General features: G+C 46.9%; 1 protein-coding gene across 1 annotated transcript in view; it reads right to left on the bottom strand.

Moving 5' to 3' along the window:
* The window catches only part of LOC310744058 (uncharacterized protein), a gene marked incomplete at its 5' end in the record, with an annotated part of 173,477 nt that overhangs the window by 18,724 nt on the left and 136,496 nt on the right, over positions 1–18,257 (bottom strand). Inside the window, 5 exons of the mRNA XM_083574801.1 lie at positions 751–933; positions 5,992–6,040; positions 7,018–7,071; positions 11,755–11,832; positions 15,401–15,517. Coding sequence (XP_083430927.1) covers positions 751–933; positions 5,992–6,040; positions 7,018–7,071; positions 11,755–11,832; positions 15,401–15,517 — 481 coding nt within the window. The remainder of the gene's footprint in view (positions 1–750; positions 934–5,991; positions 6,041–7,017; positions 7,072–11,754; positions 11,833–15,400; positions 15,518–18,257) is intronic.

Here is an 18,257-nt window from a genome sequence, read left to right as displayed (position 1 = left end):
TTGTCCTCTGTTGTCCCCTTCTCCTTGTGCCCTCCATCTTTTCCAACGTCAGGGTCTTTTCCAGGGAGTCTTCTCTTCTCATGAGGTGGCCAAAGTCTTGGATCCTCAGCTTCAGGATCTGTCCTTCCAGTGAGCACTCAGGGCTGATTTCCTTCAGAATGGATAGGTTTGACCTTCTTGCAGTCCATGGGACTCTCAAGAGTCTCCTCCAGCACCAGAATTCAAAAGCATCAATTCTTCGGTGATCAGCCTTCTTTATGGTCCAGCTCTCACTTCCATACATCACTACTGGGAAAACCATAGCTTGAACTATACGGACCTTTGTTGGCAAGGTGATGTCTCTGCTTTTTAAGATGCTGTCTAGGTTTGTCATCGCTTTTCTTCCAAGAAGCAGGCATCTTTTAATTTCGTGACTGCTGTTACCATCTGATCTGCAGTGATCTTCTTCCTTACCATTATCCAAAAGGCCCTTGCTACCCATTATTTATCTATCCATCCCTTCATCCATCCATCTCTCAATCGAGCCATCAATTGGATTTACAGCGAAATATGATTCCAGCATCTTCCACTGTGGCCAGCTTTAAGTGGAGTTAAAGATCCATCACTCTCTAGCTCCCCGGGCAAAATTAGGATTTCCCTGCCCACCCCACATGGCTGCTTTTGGGAGTGCATTTCATGCCTGCCACTGAGTGCCAGGAAAAATGTCTTCCAAGTTGCCAAACAAGCATCTTAGGGAAGAAAAAGATTTACCTGCCAGAGGTGGCACAGATTCTCTCAGCAGCACACCTGCGTTGGTCCTGTTCTGTACTTCACCAAATAATCCTTGCTCTGCCAGACCTTCAGGCAGCAGAGACCTTTTCTCTGTCTCTTGGGCATCTGCTAGGTAATCGACATCGGGGTCTGCCAATCTATTCGCCAGGTGGAAGTTTTTGCCTGTTTGAAAGGAAAATGAGAGGGAGGGAGAGAGGACAAGACTTAGACCCCAAATATCTGTATCCCTACAGACCCTATTGGGTGCTAAGATCGGCAGAGGAAGCCCTCAAGGGTGGTAGCTCAGGAGAGGGCCTTCTCTGTGACAGCCCCTAAGATGTGGAATTCCTACAGAGGTGTGTCTGGCACCTTAATTGTTATAGATTTGTCGTATGCAGAAGACATACCTCTTCTCCCCTGGCCTCCTTGCTGGCCCAAGTAGGACCAATACAGTCAGCTAGCCCTGGGGATTATCTAATTGATTTTTGATTTTTATTGTTATTCACGTTTTTTGTTATGTACTGAAGTTCTCACCCTGGGCCAGAAGGGGGATACTGTAGATAGTTATACAAATGAAGGATCAAAAGTGACGTTCAGTGATTGGATAGTTTGTATGCAAATGAAGGATCGAAAGTGACATTCAGTGATTGGATAGTTTTAGAAACAGTTACATTGTTCTGGAGCTCTATAGAAGCAGGGTTTATAAAAGTAAAATTTCAAGATCACAACAATTTAAGAATAAAGATTTGGGTAGAATAAAGAGGGAAACAAATTGCTGAGCTAATAAATTGAATTGGAATACAAAAGAGAGAGGTATGAGGAGGTCCAAGAAACAAGTAAATGAAAAATAATGTGATGGAAAGATTTTTTTTTCTTTTTCTGTTTGTTTTTATTTTTTGTAATGTAAAAATCTTAATAAAAATCTTATTATATATATATATATATATATATATATATATATATATATATGCAGGCTGACTGAGCTCTTCAGTTCAGTTCTGTCCAGCTTACAAATAAAGAGCTGCTTTGGAAGAATCGCTGTGTCGTCTGATATGTTCACCCACAACTTAACATTTTTATACTGTATTTTATGCTGCTTTTATAATTAAGTGTTTTAAAATGTTTAAAAATTTGTTGTTAGCCGCCCTGAGCCCAGTTTTTGAACCAGGAAGGGCGGGGTATAAATAAAAATTTATTATTATTATTATTTACTCTGACCTTGACACCAGGGGTGTGTGTGTGTGTGTGTGTGTGCATATTTAGGATCCAAACTATTTTTCTCATTGCAAATTGTTTTAACTAATTTCAATGTTGCGTTTTTATATAGCTACAATCCACTCTGGGAACTTTACGGGGAAGGGCGGATAAGAAATCTAGTCAGTAATCACCACCGTTGTCACCATCAATCGCTTCCCTGTATGGGAATTTTTTTTAATGTCTAATGTTTTGCAGTTTTTTATGCGCTGCAAGCCGCCTAGAGTGGCTGCGGAAATCCAGTCAGATTATTATTATTTAAATTTTTATTTTGCCTTAAACAAATACAGATAAATATAAAGAACCAAAATTACGAAAGAAAAATCCTTAATAATGGAAAAGGCTAAAAAAATACAAAAAATATCAAAGTGCATGGCATAGAACATAAGCCATTATGAGAAAGAAAAAAGAAGAAAGAAAAAGGGAAGAAGAAGGAAGAAAGAAATAAAAAAGGGAAAGGGGAAAAAAGGAAACAAAAGGGGATAATTATCCCCTAGATAATTATTTAAACATTCCCATTCTTCTTTCACCATCTTTTTAGGTTTATCATCTGTCAGCTTTGCGAGCTCCAAGTACCCCCACAATAATATTATTATTATTATTATTATTATTATTATTATTATTATTATTATTATTAAATTATTATGAGACATTTCTGCCTCTTGCAGCTACCTATTTGAAAGTTTAGAAATGCCATACTTATCCCTTGGAACAGCATCGTGTTCCCTGTTCCCAACTCACCGGCACAAGCTGTGATAAAGGGAAGAGAAAAAGAGAGTTTGACACAATACTTTGGGAAAGTGCAGTTTGAAAAGGTTTCTTAACACCCTGACTTCCCTTGTTTGGCTCTGAGGACACTAGAGTAAGCCCAGGGAAGACCTTTTTGCCCAGGCTGAGGTTTGTATTTCCCTCTGGGCAATTTGCTGGGGGCCACACATCATTTCACTTATAATTTGTATACTGCCTTCCTATATATTACTATATGTAAACCGGTTTAGAAGCTTAAGAAACAACAAGGTCGGCAGTATAGGTCACATGCCTAATAACAATCTGATCCAAAGAAGCCACAATAACTTTAAAATAGGCAACATATCAAATGCAGCAATATTTGGCAACCCATTAGAATATAATAAAAAGGTAAAGGGACCCCTGGCCATTGGGTCCAGTCATGGCCGACTCTGGGGTTGTGGCGCTCATCTCACTTTATTGGCCAAGGGAGCTGGCGTACAGCTTCCGGGTCATGTGTCCAGCATGACTAAGCCACTTCTGGCGAACCAGAGCAGCGCACGGAAACGCCGTTTACCTTCCCACCGGAGCGGTACCTAGTTATCTACCTGCACTTTGACGTGCTTTCGAGCTGCTAGGTTGGCAGGGGCAGGGACCAAGTAGTGGACAGTAAAATTAAGTATCAGCAAATAATAATAATTAAACAGTTCGCACATATCAGTTACAATAAAGAATTACTGAAGTATAATCAATAAAAATAATGGCGTCACAATGCATAAAATACCACAGAAACATCCAAACCATGTAAAAGGATCAAATTGAAAAGCCAGCGGTGGGTGAGGTTAGAGGCAAAAGTGGAAGGAGAGCAAATAGCCAATTTTAACATTGCACAATAGGATAGCTTCTATGCAGGCTCTCACAAACCCCACAAGCATCCATCCAAAATCTCTATTTTGCTGGCTGGCAATAATGTATTTACAGTTGTACCTCAGGTCACATACGCTTCAGGTTCCATACGCTTCAGGTTACAGACTCCGCTAACCCAGAAATAGTGCTTCAGGTTAAGAACTTTGATTCAGGATAAGACCAGAAATTGGGCTCCGGTGGCACGGCAGCAAGAAGAGGCGCCATTAGCTAAAGTGGTGCTTCAGGTTAAGAACAGTTTCAGGTTAAGAATGGACCTCCGGAATGAATTAAGTACAGTGGTAGCTCGGGTTAAGTACTTAATTCGTCCTTGGCTGCAAGTAAGTTGAGAGCTAGGCACGAAGACAAGCATATCATAACTGTGAGAAGTGGAGTCATTAACTTATGCAGGTGTGGTTTTTGCATTTCTGTATGTTTGCTTTGCTGCTCAGTTTTAAATCAATTACGGTCGTAACTTCCGCTTACGTATCCCTCCGCTTACATAAACTTCGGGATACATAAGCGGCAAACCCGGAAGAACCGTATTTTTCGCCCTATAGGACGCACCTTTTCCCCTCCAAAAATGAAGGGGAAATCTGGGTGCGTCCTATGGGGCGAATGCAGGCTTTCGCTGAAGCTTGGAGAGCGAGAGGGGTCGGTGCACACCGACCCCTCTCTCTCCACAGGCTTCAGGAAGACATCCGCAGCCTAGGCAGCCCTGCGGGAGGTCCCGCAGGGATGTCTAGGCTGCGGATAGCAGCCTGCTTCCCGGAGCATCGGGCGCCCTGAAAGCAGAGCGCCCGGCGCTTCGGGAACACATCCGCAGCCTAGGCAGCCCTGCGGGAGGTCCCGCAGGGCTGTCTAGGCTGCGGGTAGCAGCCTGCCGCCCGGCGCGAGGGGCGCCCTGAAGCAGAGCGCCCCTCGCGCCGGGCAGACATCCGCAGCATGGGGAGCCCTGCAAGAGTTCCCCGCAGGGCTCCCCACACTGCGGATAGCAGCATGCCCCCCGGCGTGAGGGGCGCCCTGAAGCAGAGCCCCCCGCGCGCCGGGCAGACATCGGCCAGCCCCACAAGCTCGGGGGACAGCAGGGAGGCGCAGCGCCGCCATCCCGCTGTTCCTCGACCTGGTTCGGTTTCCCTGACCTGGTTTTGGGGGGGGGGGAAGGAAAAAAAAATTCCTTTATTTTCCCCCCAAAAAACTAGCTGCGTCCTATGGGATGGAGTGTCCTATGAGACGAAAAATACGGTATATTTCTGGGTTTTTGCCACGTGTGTGTGCGCAGAAGTGGTCCCTCCAGTTGCGGAAACGTCAGGATCCGACCACAGCTCCAGAACAGATCCTGTCCGCAACCGGAGGTACCACTGTATTTGTATTTTACGCATTGTGACCAATTATGATGGCTTATAGCTTTTAGCGATAAAGATTTAATTCAAAGCATTCATTCATCCAGCCAGATAAATAAGAGGGTGAAATATATTCGGAGTCGAGAGTGGATTTCATGCTCTTTATTCAGCTCATAGTGGTGAGGAGGAATGGAAGTTCCCCCAGAATGTCTGCTTTATATACATTATTTACACAATGGGCCCCACGTGATTGGCTAATTCCAGGATTCTCCTGTAGGCCAATCAGGTTGCAGATTCACTTCCACCTGGAGCTGGATTGGGTGGCTCCTGTGGACCAATCGGACTGCTGCATTCTGGACCCTATTGTTCTAGGACCAATCAGACTGCTGCATTTTGGATCCTATTCAACTCAGTACATAACAGCCCTCCCCTCTAAGTTCCAGTCCTGCCCAGGAGGTTGTATTCATAGTCCTCATAACAGAGGAATTGTCAGATTTAAAGGACTTCTAGCCAGGCAACAAAACAAAACAAAACAAAACACTCAATGCGTATAAAGCAGAGCCACTGTGGCCTGAGGAGGCTTCCAAGGGCCAGGCAGAGAGGTTTGGAGGGCCGCATTCATTCCTCAGGTCTGAGGTTCCCTACCGCTTCACAAGAGAGCCAAAAGCCATAAACAGAGGGACCAGCGTGAAAATAGAGGGATTTGCTGCTCCAGCCCCGCAGGGAGCAGGAATTTGCAAACTCCGGCTATGGAGGTAAGTCACGACCGCCCACAATGAAGGTCACGGTCGCCGCGAAGACCTCGTGCCCAGCAAGAGCTGGGATTCATCTAGCCAGCTGGCTTGGCAAAACAGCCCGGTTTGCAGCTAATGGGGTGAAATTTGCTTTGACAGGCAAGACTGTGCCAGCATTCAAATTGATCCAATTTACAGTAGAGGAGTCTCAGGGGCTGCCAGTCTCAATACTGGGGGCGGGGGGGGGGGGGCGGGAGAGGGGCTGCTTTGGCTTTGCTCACCATCTTTGTCGCTCATCTCGCTCCTGACAATGTCCTTTACGTCTCCCACCTGCGGCCGCAACAAAGCAGAAACGCGGAGGTTAGGATCCTGCAAACTCTACTTCCCAGTGTGCTCTTGCATTGCACTCAAAGTAGATTCTGCCAGGGGTGGGCAAACATGGCAGTTTAAGCTTCTCTCAGGTCCTTGGTTTTCCTGTCTTAAGTTGGATTCTCCATATTAGTTTACACTTTTATTATATATATATATATTACTTTCATTATTATAATTTTGTGTGTGGGTGTGGGTGTGCGGGTGTCTGCACATATGTGTGTTTTTGTATGGAATGTTTGGGAGGAAATAAGCCGGTAAATAACAAATGACAAACTAAATATTGATGTATGTAATTTTTATTTCTTAATTATATTTAGTGGTAGTATGGTTGTATTGTTTTTTGTAACATAAAATCATTCAATAAAAAATATTTCCCCCTAAATATAGTATGTCTCTGTATGTTATTCCCAATAACATATGAATTTATGTGAACACCTTACTCTGGGATATGCATATCTGTGCTCATAATGTGGCTGGAGAACAGCACTTCAAAATTTCGAAGGATGTGTGTGCTGTGTTTCAGAAAGTGTGAATTAGGTAAGTTTACCTTTCAGCGCAAGCAACTGGATTTCTCTTCCCGCCCCTAGATTCTACCCCATTTGTCCTTTCTGGTGCTCGTTAGGGATGTCACGTGACCACCCCCCCGGCTCAAATAAGACATTCTAAGAAACTGGGGAAACTGGCTGGGGAAACTCAGTCAGATGGGCGGGGTATAAATATTAAATTATTATTATTATTATTATTATTATTATTATTAATTTATTATTATTATCAAACTTCTTGCTCATTTCCTGAGGGTTTTGGAGGATCTTGCGAAACGGAATCAGTCACAGAATCAGAGAAGTGTGGGGTTGGAAGGGACCCAGAAAATCACAGCTGAAGAATCCTTGACACGTGGCCCCAAATAGTCACAAATCTATGAATAAGCCACTTACAGAAAGTCCGGGATCTCCCTTTTCTCCTTTCCGACCAGCTGGGCCATCCTCCCCCTGTTGAAAAGATAGATGCACTAATGCAAACAAACAAAAGGTATGGGTGGAGAACTTTGCATCAACATCAACCCTATTAGTGTCTGGAGGCGGTTGGAGGATGGATGGCGGCTAACAGATTGAGGTTGAATCCTGATAAGACAGAAGTACTGTTTTGGGGGGACAGGAGGTGGGCAGGTGTGGAGGATTCCCTGGTCCTGAATGGGGTAACTGTGCCCCTGAAGGACCAGGTGTGCAGCCTGGGAGTCATTTTGGACTCACAGCTGTCCATGGAGGCACAGGTCAAATCTGTGTCCAGGGCAGCTATTTACCAGCTCCATCCGGTACGTAGGCTGAGACCCTATCTGCCTGCGGACTGTCTCTCCAGAGTGGTGCATGATCTGGTTATCTCTCTCTTGGACTACTGCCATGCGCTCTACATGGGGCTACCTTTGAAGGTGACCCGGAAACTACAACTAATCCAGAACGCGGCAGCTAGACTGGTGACTGGGAGCGGCCGCCAAGACCATATAACACTGGTCTTGAAAGACCTGCATTGGCTCCCAGTACATTTCCGAGCACATTTCAAAGTGTTGGTGCTGACCTTTAAAGCCCTAAACGGCCTTGGTCCTGTATACCTGAAGGAGCGTCTCCACCCGCATTGTTCTGCCCAGACACTGAGGTCCATCGCTGAGGGCCTTCTGGCGGTTCCCTCACTCCGAGAAGCCAAGTTACAGGGAACCAGGCAGAGGGCCTTCTCGGTGGTGGCGCCCTCCCTGTGGAACGCCCTCCCACCAGATGTCAAAGAGAACAACAACTACCAGACTTTTAGAAGACATCTGAAGGCAGCCTTGTTTAGGGAAGCTTTTAATGTTTGATGTATTACAGTATTTTAATATTTTTTGGGAAGCCACCCAGAGTGGCTGGGGAATAAATAATATATTATTATTATTATTATTATTATTATTATTATTATTATTATTAGTGGCAAGGGGAAAAAACAGGTATATAAGGAGAGAATTCTCTAAATGCCAGGATCCAGGTTTGGGACAAGGGCTAGCTGGTGAGAGAACCCGGCCAGAGATTTAAAATCACAAAATATGCAACAAAGTAAAGAGCGGAAATACAGGCTGTTAGATTTTTGAAACTTGCCCTTCTAAGTTCCTTTCAAAGTTCCCCTCTTCCCTCAGCATAAAAAAAGACCACACGTTTGGCAAATTTAAATTGGTTTGTTTACAAACTCTTCAAAGATTGAGTTAATGTGTTTCCCCATACATCAGTCAGAAAAACACAGGCAGTAAACATGTCTTAGTTACAGTGGTAACTAAGTTCCTAAATTATGGCTTGTAAGAGCCATGCGGTCTGAGCTGCAGCAACCAGCTCAAACCTCTTCACACGCTGAGCTTCTCAGGTAGACTGAAGGGGAACAATATGCTTGATTACCTTCCGCCCTAGGTGAGTGGGAGTGACCGAGCTAAGCCTGGCAGGACAGCTTACTCTATGGTCTTAACCCTTTCATGTATTAATTAGATTTAAGCATGCTGGTTATCCCACAACAATGGATTGCAAGCATCCAAGATATCAGATCCTCAGTGTTTCTTCATTGCTGAGCTGATGCACCCTTCTTGCTTCCTGCAGCCCAGGCATCCTGGCACTGAACCCTGAATCAACACTAAACTCCCACAGAACTACAATGAAAGACCCATTGGCCCAACTATCTCAGTACCTTTCCCGCCCCGACCTGGCCACAGTGATCCATGCGACGGTCACCTCCAGGCTTGACTACTGTAATTCGCTCTACGCGGGGCTGCCCTTGAAGCTGTCCCAGAAACTCCAGCAGGTGCAGAATGCTGCAGCGAGGCTCCTCACGGGGTCCCTGCCATGGGAGCATATTCACCCAGTGCTTTTCCAGCTGCACTGGCTCCCGGTGGAGTACAGGGTCAGATTTAAGGTGCTGCTTTTGACCTTTAAAGCCCTTCACGGCCTAGGACCCTCGTACCTACGGGACCGCCTCTCCCGGTATGCCCCACGGAGAGCCTCAAGGTCCATAAATAGCAACACCCTAGAGGTCCCGGGCCCTAAGGAAGTTAGATTAGCTTCAACCAGAGCCAGGGCCTTTTCAACACTGGCTCCGGCCTGGTGGAACGCTCTGCCTCATGAGACCAGGGCCCTGCAGGATCTGATTTCTTTCCGCAGGGCCTGTAAGACAGAGTTGTTCCGCCTGGCCTTTGGCTTGGAGCCAATTTGATTCCCTCCCTCCCTCCCTCTCTTTCTTTTTTCTTTTCCTTTCTCCTCCTGCGATGAGGCTACATTTTAATATTTTAATGTTTCAATATTTTAATGTTGTATTTTAATTTTGTTTTTAAGTTGTAATCATTCAACTTGTTTCTATTGCTTGTTATCCCCCCTGAGCTAAATCCCTCCCCTTGGCTGGGGAGGGCAGGGTATAAATAAAAATTATTATTATTATTATTATTATTATTATTATTATTACTATTACTGTCCACACTGACTGGCAGCAGTTCTTCAGGGCTGGCCTCCCCGAGATTTGCCCCCATTTCATTGTTGTGAAGTATCTGTATACCAAGAAAGGATCAAATTGCTGCCTTGGGAATTACAATACAGAGGTTAGCAATGCCATATACCGTATTTTTCTGTCTATAAGAGTCCCCATGTATAAGATGCCCCCTATTTGGGGGGACTCAGATTTAAGAAAATGGGGGGAGATGTATCCGTGTATAAGATGCTCCCTAATTTTTGACATTATTTTAAAGGGAAAAAACCCTAGTCTTATAAACGTAAAAATACGGTATTAAGAGAACCCTGCTAGCAGTGAAGGAGCCCCAACGAACAGGAAAACACATCAAAACAGGCTCAAAGCAGAAAATAAAGGAAGGGGAAAGGATTAGATATCAAAGATGGGCATGATCGATTGGAGAATGGTTCTGCAACTAATTCTAACCAGGTTTGTGTTTTAGAAATAGCAACATGATGCCCCAGAAGGCCACGGGCAGGCCATAGTGGTCCATTTTTCTGAATCTGCTCTCGCTTACGGCGCTCAGAGTGCCGACGCAAATTGCATCAGTCGCAGATGGGACACTGGCAAAAAGCTGTTAAGGAGCGAGGTGCGGGGGGGGGAAAGCAAGTGACAGCTGCCCGCAGGAAATAAGCAAAGCTGTGACTCAGGAATAGCTGTCCCTGCAGCAGTCCATACAGAAGAAGAATCACAAGGCAATGAGAGCCAAAAGCCAAGTTACAAAGCCAGACTGGGAAGTATTCTGAAATGACAGCCCTTCGGAAAACAGGTCTTCCAGAGTTTGGGGAGTCCAGATGTGGCCCTCCAGGCCTCTCTGCCTGGCCCTTGGAAATCTCCCCAGCCACACCCCTCTCCCCAGACCACATCCCAAGTACTTTTGCCTGGCTGGGAATGATGGGAGCTGCAGTCAAGAAGGACTGGAGGTTGCCACGTCGGCAAGGACTGCACAGCAGACGTGCTCCAACTAAGCTCACTTCCGGATGACCTGTTCAATGAGCATTCATCCTTGTGGAGAGGTCAGGAGACGTCAAGCAAGCATTATCCCACACTTGGTGGATGGATGGATGGCGGCTAACAGACTGAGGTTGAATCCTGACAAGACAGAAGTACTGTTTTGGGGGGACAGGAGGCGGGTGGGTGTGGGGGACTCCCTAGTCCTGAATGGGGTAACTGTGCCCCTGAAGGACCAGGTATGCAGCCTGGGGGTCATTTTGGACTCACGGCTGTCCATGGAGGCACAGGTCAATTCTGTGTCCAGGACAGCTGTCTACCAGCTCCACCTGGTACGCAGGGTGAGACCCTATCTGCCTGCGGACTGTCTTGCCAGAGTGGTGCATGCTCTGGTTATCTCCCGCTTGGACTACTGCAATGCGCTCTATGTGGGGCTACCTTCGAGGTGACCCGGAAACTACAACTAATCCAGAATGCGGCAGCTAGACTGGTGACTGGGAGCGGACGCCGAGACCACATAACACCGGTCTTGAAAGACCTGCATTGGCTCCCAGTACGTTTCCAAGCACAATTCAAAGTGTTGGTGCTGACCTTTAAAGCCCTAAACGGCCTCGGTCCAGTATATCTGAAGGAGCGTCTCCACCCCCATCGTTCTGCCCAAACACTGAGGTCCAGCTCCGAGGGCCTTTTGGCGGTTCCCTCCCTGCGAGAAGCAAAGCTACAGGGAACCAGGCAGAGGGCCTTCTCGGTAGTGGTGCCCGCCCTGTGGAACGCCCTCCCACCAGATGTCAAAGAGAACAACAACTACCAGACTTTTAGAAGACATCTGAAGGCAGCCCTGTTTAGGGAAGCTTTTAATGTTTGACGGACTATTGTATTTTAATATTTTGTTGGAAGCCGCCCAGAGTGGATGAGGAAACCCAGCCAGATGGGTGGGTATGAATAAATTATTATTATTATTATTATTATTATTATTATTATTATTATTATTACTTTCCAAGGGTGATCACAGCCTCCTGTGGAAGTGAGTTCCACAGTTTCATGATGCACTTTAATTGGGCAACTTGGATTGGCTGGTATGGGAATGACTCTCACCCCCCAAATAATGACAGTCTGGAAAACAAACACAACCATCTGTATGGCATTCACGCCATCCCATCCAGCACTCTGTTTTCTATTTCATAGGACTCAGGTCTGGCAGGGCTCAGAATACTCACCACTCCTCCTTTGTTGCCAGGAGTTCCCGGGGGTCCTCTGAGACAAAGCTGTTGCCTTCCTCTTCTACCCCTCTCGCCCTGGAAACAGAAAAGGCAGCCCTATAGTGTCTCCTCTGTAACTTTGACTAGTCAATGTCCTTCGGGGGAGATGTCCACAGCCGAATGCTGGGAGATGTGAACATTGGCAGAAGACAGTTGATGAACAGTGGACCTACCAAACCACTCATCCCAGTGGTAGACAATGCAGTGCCCTACAGAGGTTATTGGACTCCAGCTACCGTCATCAGCAACCCCCATGGCCAATGGTGGATGTCACGGACTGGTTGGACGCAGAGGAACAAGCTGGGGAGCCACCAAGGGAAGAAGGCTCAGAGCAAGGGGAGAGGTGGTGGGACAATGAAGAGTGGTCAGAGGGAGAAGACTGGGAAGAGGTGGCACTGGAAACTGAAGAGGCAACAGGGTTCAGTGAGCAGGAAGAGGCTGTGGCAGAGAGCAGTCCAGACTCAGAGGTAGAAGCTGAAGCTGGTGAGTGGGAAGAGGGAAGCCAAGGGGCAGAGATGAGATAGGCTGGAGAAGAGGCAGGGATGTCTCCCCCTCCTGCTGCGACTGCCCCCTGCCTCCCAGAACCAGAAGAGGGCTGAAAAGGGCAGAGCCATGGCAGGCTGCATGCAGACGCAGTCTCTGATGTGGGAATGTTGAGGGTGGCAGGAGAGGATATATTGATTATTAATATCCTTCCTAACTTGCGCTAGCCAATTTCTTCACTTAGCAAAGTGCATCCCCCTTCTTACTGGGCAGAAAACAAGTTTCTGACTCGCCTGAGCCTTTTACTATTATACAAGTCAATCTAGCTCAGACTGAATTGTGTGTTCCTGCTAAGATCCCCTTTGAACCCCTCCTAAAAGAATAAAGACACCACAGTCTTATTCATCAGCAACAAAAAGTAGTTTTACTTATAATCAGGCAGAGCACAGCGTGATCCCTGAAGGTAGGCTTAAGGCTTAACGTTACAAACATGTACAAACAGGTTTACCCCACATGGGAGATGACTTGGGGAACTGCTGTGGCAGCCAGCTGTGCAGTCCAGGTGATGCAGGAAGGTCAAAGAGAGAGGGTGGTAGCAGTGTGACTCGGCCTTTTACCAAGTCTGGAAAGGTCACGCCCACCCACTAAGTCACACGCAAGGAAGGATGCTCCAGGCCAGAAGGAACAGGAAGTTTCGACTGGCTGGACCAAACATTCCCTTGCGGGTCCACTCTAGGAAAACAAGGAATGTTGTACTTGACTGCTCCCAGTGGATTGCACCCCACATATGATTGCTTGGAAAAAGCCCTGGGAAGGAGGGAACTTAAGACAGCTGTGAGGATGCAGGGACTTTCAGTCTCAACAACTGATTTCATGGTTGAAGAACCCGCCTCCTCCGGAATAAGCTGCTCTGCTCATTAGGCCTGACACCCAACCAAGTCTGTGGATATCATGTTTATGCGAATAAAGAGTTAACTCCAGCTTTGAATGGTGTGACTTACTGCTGGCTTGCTTTTTGACACTGGGAGATATGAGTCCACAAACATCTAGAGGGAATCACATTGCCCACCCTGACTTTTACAGGGAAGATGGAGCCAACACTAAACTTAGAGATTCTTCCTAATCAGGGATGAGGAACTTCTGCCCCAAGAGCTAAATGTGGCCCTCCAGGTCTTTCTATTTGGTCCTTGCGACTCTCCCCAGGCCATATGCCCCTCCTGAGCCACACCCCTCACCTCCTCTGCTTTGACCTCACACTCAGGAAGTGAGAATTAGGCAGGTTTGCATTTCTGAACACATTGTTTGGTTGGAGAACTGCACCACAAGATTCAGAGAAGCCAAATTTCAAAACACAACAGTGTTTGAGAATTAGGATGGACAAACTGGTCAGTTTTGCTTCCAAGGGTTGGCAAACTCCCCCCCCCCCCGACCTCAGTGCAGATCAGGATAATTTTTTTGCTGCCTTCTTAAGCGGGGCAAGAATTACCGTATTTTTCGCTCTATAGGACGCACTTTTCCCCTTCTAAAAAGTAAGGGGAAATGTGTGTGCGTCTTATGGAGCGAATGCAGGCTGCGCGGCTAAGCCAGAAGCCAGAACAGGGAGAGGGAGCGATGCGCAGCGCTCCGTCTCGCTGTTCTAGCTTCTGGCTTAGCTGCGCAAAGCCTCCGCAGGGCAGCGGGATGAAGGCTCCCCGTGCCCTGCGGAGGCTTCACGCAAAGCTAGACTGGCTATCCCAGCGGCTATCCCAGAAGCCAGAACAACAAGAGGCTATCCCAGAAGCCAGATCCCTTATATCCCAGAACCCCCCCCCTTATTTCCTCCCCCCAAAACTAGGTGCATCCTATCATCTGGTGCGTCCTATAGAGCGAAAAATATGGGATATCTAATGCATTTGTTTTAAACTGTTGCAACGAGTCAGACCGTTTGTTTTTCTGCAGAATTGGCCGGTAACTGTAATGAGCGATTGATTCCCATCCGTAGATGAGCCCGTTAGCCTAGTTTTTTGGCCTTTGGTTCTGCGATGGAAAGAACCACACAAACATGCTCCTACCCGCGTTGGAGAAAAGGGCATTTGGCTATCCTACACAGGAGAAAAAGGTGCTTCTCCATTCTCTCTGCTCGCTGCCACGAGATCAATAAACTGCCGGCATGAGGACTCTTTGCCCTTTGATGGCTACAGCTCCCCACTGCATGCTCTCCTTCATAATTTAGGGTTCAGAGATGGAGAGACAGAGAGAGAGTTGGCGGAGGCGGAAAAACTCTTCATGTTCTCTCGCTAATCAGCACCAAAGCGGGAATGGCTAATGATCTCTTAGAGGGCTCTTAGAGTGTGACTACCTCCTGCCACTGATATAAAAGTCCTAACCTCTTAAAGCATGTATGAAGGCAGCTCTCTCTTGTCTCTCCATCCCTCCCACCCTGGCCTAGTTCACTTTTCATCTGCTCTTTTCATTTATTTTTCAAATGACACACAGCAGCCGCTAAGCTCTCCTCTTGATCTTTGAGACCACCCACATCCCTGCCCCAGATCTAGCCACTGTGACCCATGGTCCCATCACCTCTCCGGACTACTGTGGCGTGCTGTTTGCAGGGCTGCCCTTGTAGCCTGTTTCAGCTTTGACAGACTGGAAATAAAGGCTAGGAATAAACCACACAGTCCCCCCAAATCTTAAATGCAAGACAAACACACCCCAAAGTGCAATGGACTTCAGTGTAGTGGCAAATTCAGAACGCAGGTCCATTAACGACAGTCACAGCCATGTCACCTGCCCTTCTAAGCTTAGGCAACCTTCTAAGGTTATAAAACATTCTTCTAATTATACAATAAAATAATTAGGGGTGCCTCGCAATGATCGATGCAGATCTTCATGTGTTGCCTTTCAGCTAAATCTACCAGATTCGGCGTTTGATAAATGGGATCCTTTCATCATTTGCTGGAAGACGTATTCTAACTTCATATCACTGACATAAATTTGGTTGGCTTTAAGGAAAAGATTGCATTCAACAAAACAAAACAAAAAACAAAACAAAACAAAACAAAACACAAAGCAAAAGCCCTGCAGGAGATTCTGTTTCCTTGCTTCCACCCCTGACCACCAGAACCCACCAAAAATCTCTTACCTGTATTCCTGGCTCACCCTGAGGTCCTTGCAGGCCAGGTGGTCCAGCGACACCCACTTTGCCAGGTAAGCCTATCTGTCCTTTGAAGCCTCCCAGGCCAGGCACCCCCTTGGCGCCCTGCAAGTTTGAACAAAGACTTCCTCTCAGGATACAGCATTTGTATCGCTTTCAACATCTCTCTGTGAGGATCTCAACATCTCACCTGTGAGGGCTGATCTACCCAACGGGGCTCAGATCATAAAAAAATGACTGTAATGCAACATAAAACTTATAGTCCATCCTAAAACCGAGCAGGGGCATAGCACCTCCAGCTTGGGCCTCAGCTGTGGCCCTTCTTATATATAGATTATATAGATTTTATATAGATTAAAATTTTACAGTCACATATCAAACATACAATGTAAAAACAAGATCGCAAGGAATCTCTTGAACTTCCTTCCTCCCCTTTGTGGGTCTTATTGTTAATCATTTCCTCCTGCATCTTTTACGAGAATCCAAATCTTTTGCATCTCCGTTGTGTCCAAAATTCAGCATTAAGCTACAAGTGATATTTTTCCAATCCTACTAACGATTTTAACTGTTTGCAATGGTTTTTTTTTAAGACAGATTATCAAATTTCCCCATTTATCAAATTTTGACCTTCCTGGTTTTCCCCGTCATTTCAGCCATTTCGGCATAATCCATCAATTTAACCTGCCATTCTTCTTTGGTAGTGAATTTATCTTCTGTCCATCTCTGGGCCAATAACATCTGCACAGCTCTGGTCGCAGATATGGTGCTTTAGATCTCCCACACTTGGCCCTTGGCCTTTTCCGTAGACTGCACCTCTCACCAGCTCTACTCCACAATCTCCTCTAGTGCTTTTGCCCGGTGAGGATATGTCTCTCTGGATTGCAGCAATGCTGCCAGGTTGCCTAGATGCGGGGTTCAGAGGGTGTGTGTGTGTGTGTGTGTGTGTGTGTGTGTGTGTGTGTTACAGAACCCCCTGGCCTTTGTGCAGCCAAAATGTAGTCCACTTCACAAAGATGATGAAGAGGAAGAGTTTGGATTTAATATCCCGCTTTATCACTACCCGAAGGAGTCTCAAAGCGGCTAACACTCTCCTTTCCCTTCCTCCCCCACAACAAACACTCTGTGAGGTGAGTGGGGCTGAGAGATTTCAGAGAAGTGTGACTAGCCCAAGGTCACCCAGCAGCTGCATGTGGAAGAGCGGGGACGCGAACCCGGTTCCCCAGATTACGAGTCTATCGCTCTTAACCACTACACCACACTTGAAGAGTTGCATCAATTGCTTTCCCCTCTGGTGCCGCACATAACAGAAAGGCGGCTCCTGGAATGTTCCCAGCTTTGGTCTCCAGAATCTCCAGGTAAGTCCAGGAGAGACTTTGGAGAGCTATTGCCTGTCGCTGCAGTTAACGCTGAGCTAGATGAAGCAATGGTTTGGCTTGGTGGAGGCGACTTGTGCAAATTACCGTATTTTTCGCTCTATAGGACGCACCCGACCATAGGACGTAGAGGGAGAGAACAAGAATTTTTTTTTTCTCCCCCTCTCTGCTCAGCGCCCCTTCAGCGAAGCAGCAGGAGAAACGGAGCCCCTTCCATTTCTCCTCCCGCTTGGCTGAAGGGGCACTGTGCAGCTCTCGCTCTCTGCTGAAGCCAGGAGAGTCTTGCTCTCCCGGCTTCAGCGAAAGGAACCTGAAGCTTGCGGAGCGCAACGGGAACTCACACTGTGCTCCGAAGGCTTCAGGAGGCTATCCCTGAAGCCTGGAGAGCGACGCAAAGCCTCTGGGGCGTGGAGGGAGCGCTCCCTCAGCGCTTCGGAGGCTTCGTGTTGCTATCGCTGAAGCCAAGGAGCCTGCATTCGCTCCATAGGACGCACATACATTTCCTCTTCATTTTTGGAGGGGAAACGGTGCGTCCTATAGAGCAAAAAATACGGTATTTAGACCAGGCTTCCTCAACCTCGTCCCTCCAGATGTTTTGAGACTACAGTTCCCATCATCCCTGCCCACTGGTCCTGCTAGCTAGGGATCATGGGAGTTGTAGGCCAAAAACATCTGGAGGGGCGAGCTCGAGGAAGCCTGATTGAGACAGGCCGATGAAGAAATGAGCCCTTGCTTAACTTCCTTCTTTCTCCAGCTTAATAAGTTCCTGTTCCCCAAGAGTGTTTCTTGGCTCTATAAATAGAGAAGTCTATCCATCTCAAAGGGGGAGGCTCGGTGTTCAGAGATGATGACACCACCCCTGGCAGGCGGAAGCCTCCTGAGGGGGAAGGAGATGAATGACTGAACCAAGCAGGGCTGCGGTGGGCTGGCTGATTAAGTTGGGAAATCCTGGAGAAGATGGATAGGCTGCTCTTGAAAGGCCGACTTTCCCATTTAGTACAAGTGAACCCCAGTGACTCTCGATGTAATTATGAAGAGAGAGAGAGATGTTGCACAAACAGAGCGACTGAGAAATGTGATGTGCTCAGAAACAGTCAGCAAGGAAACAGGAAGAAGATTAAACTTCTGGAGAAGGCTATCAAGAGCTAATAACCTTGGTGGGTATGACTTCCCTCCCCTGTCAGAAGCAGTGTACTTCTGGTCATGTTGTGTGGATGCCTGATGATTGTCTTCCAAAGCAACTGCTCTATTCTGAACTTAAAAATGGAAGGCGTAATGCTGGTGGTCAACAAAAGAGGTTCAAAGACTCTCTCAAGGCAAATCTAAAAAAATGTAGTATAAACACCAACAACTGGGAAACACTGTCCTGAGAGCGCTCCAGTTGGAGAGCAGCCTTTACCAAAGGTGTCATGGGCTTTGAAGATGATTGAACTCAATGCAATGAGGAAGTATAGGACATCAAATGGCTCTCC

This window comes from Podarcis filfolensis, assembly GCF_964270895.1.
Source record: "Podarcis filfolensis genome assembly, chromosome: 10".
Taxonomy (NCBI): Eukaryota; Metazoa; Chordata; class Lepidosauria; order Squamata; family Lacertidae; genus Podarcis; species Podarcis filfolensis.
The sequence above is the reverse complement of the archived record's forward strand: the minus strand, read 5'-3'. Positions and strand labels throughout refer to the sequence as shown.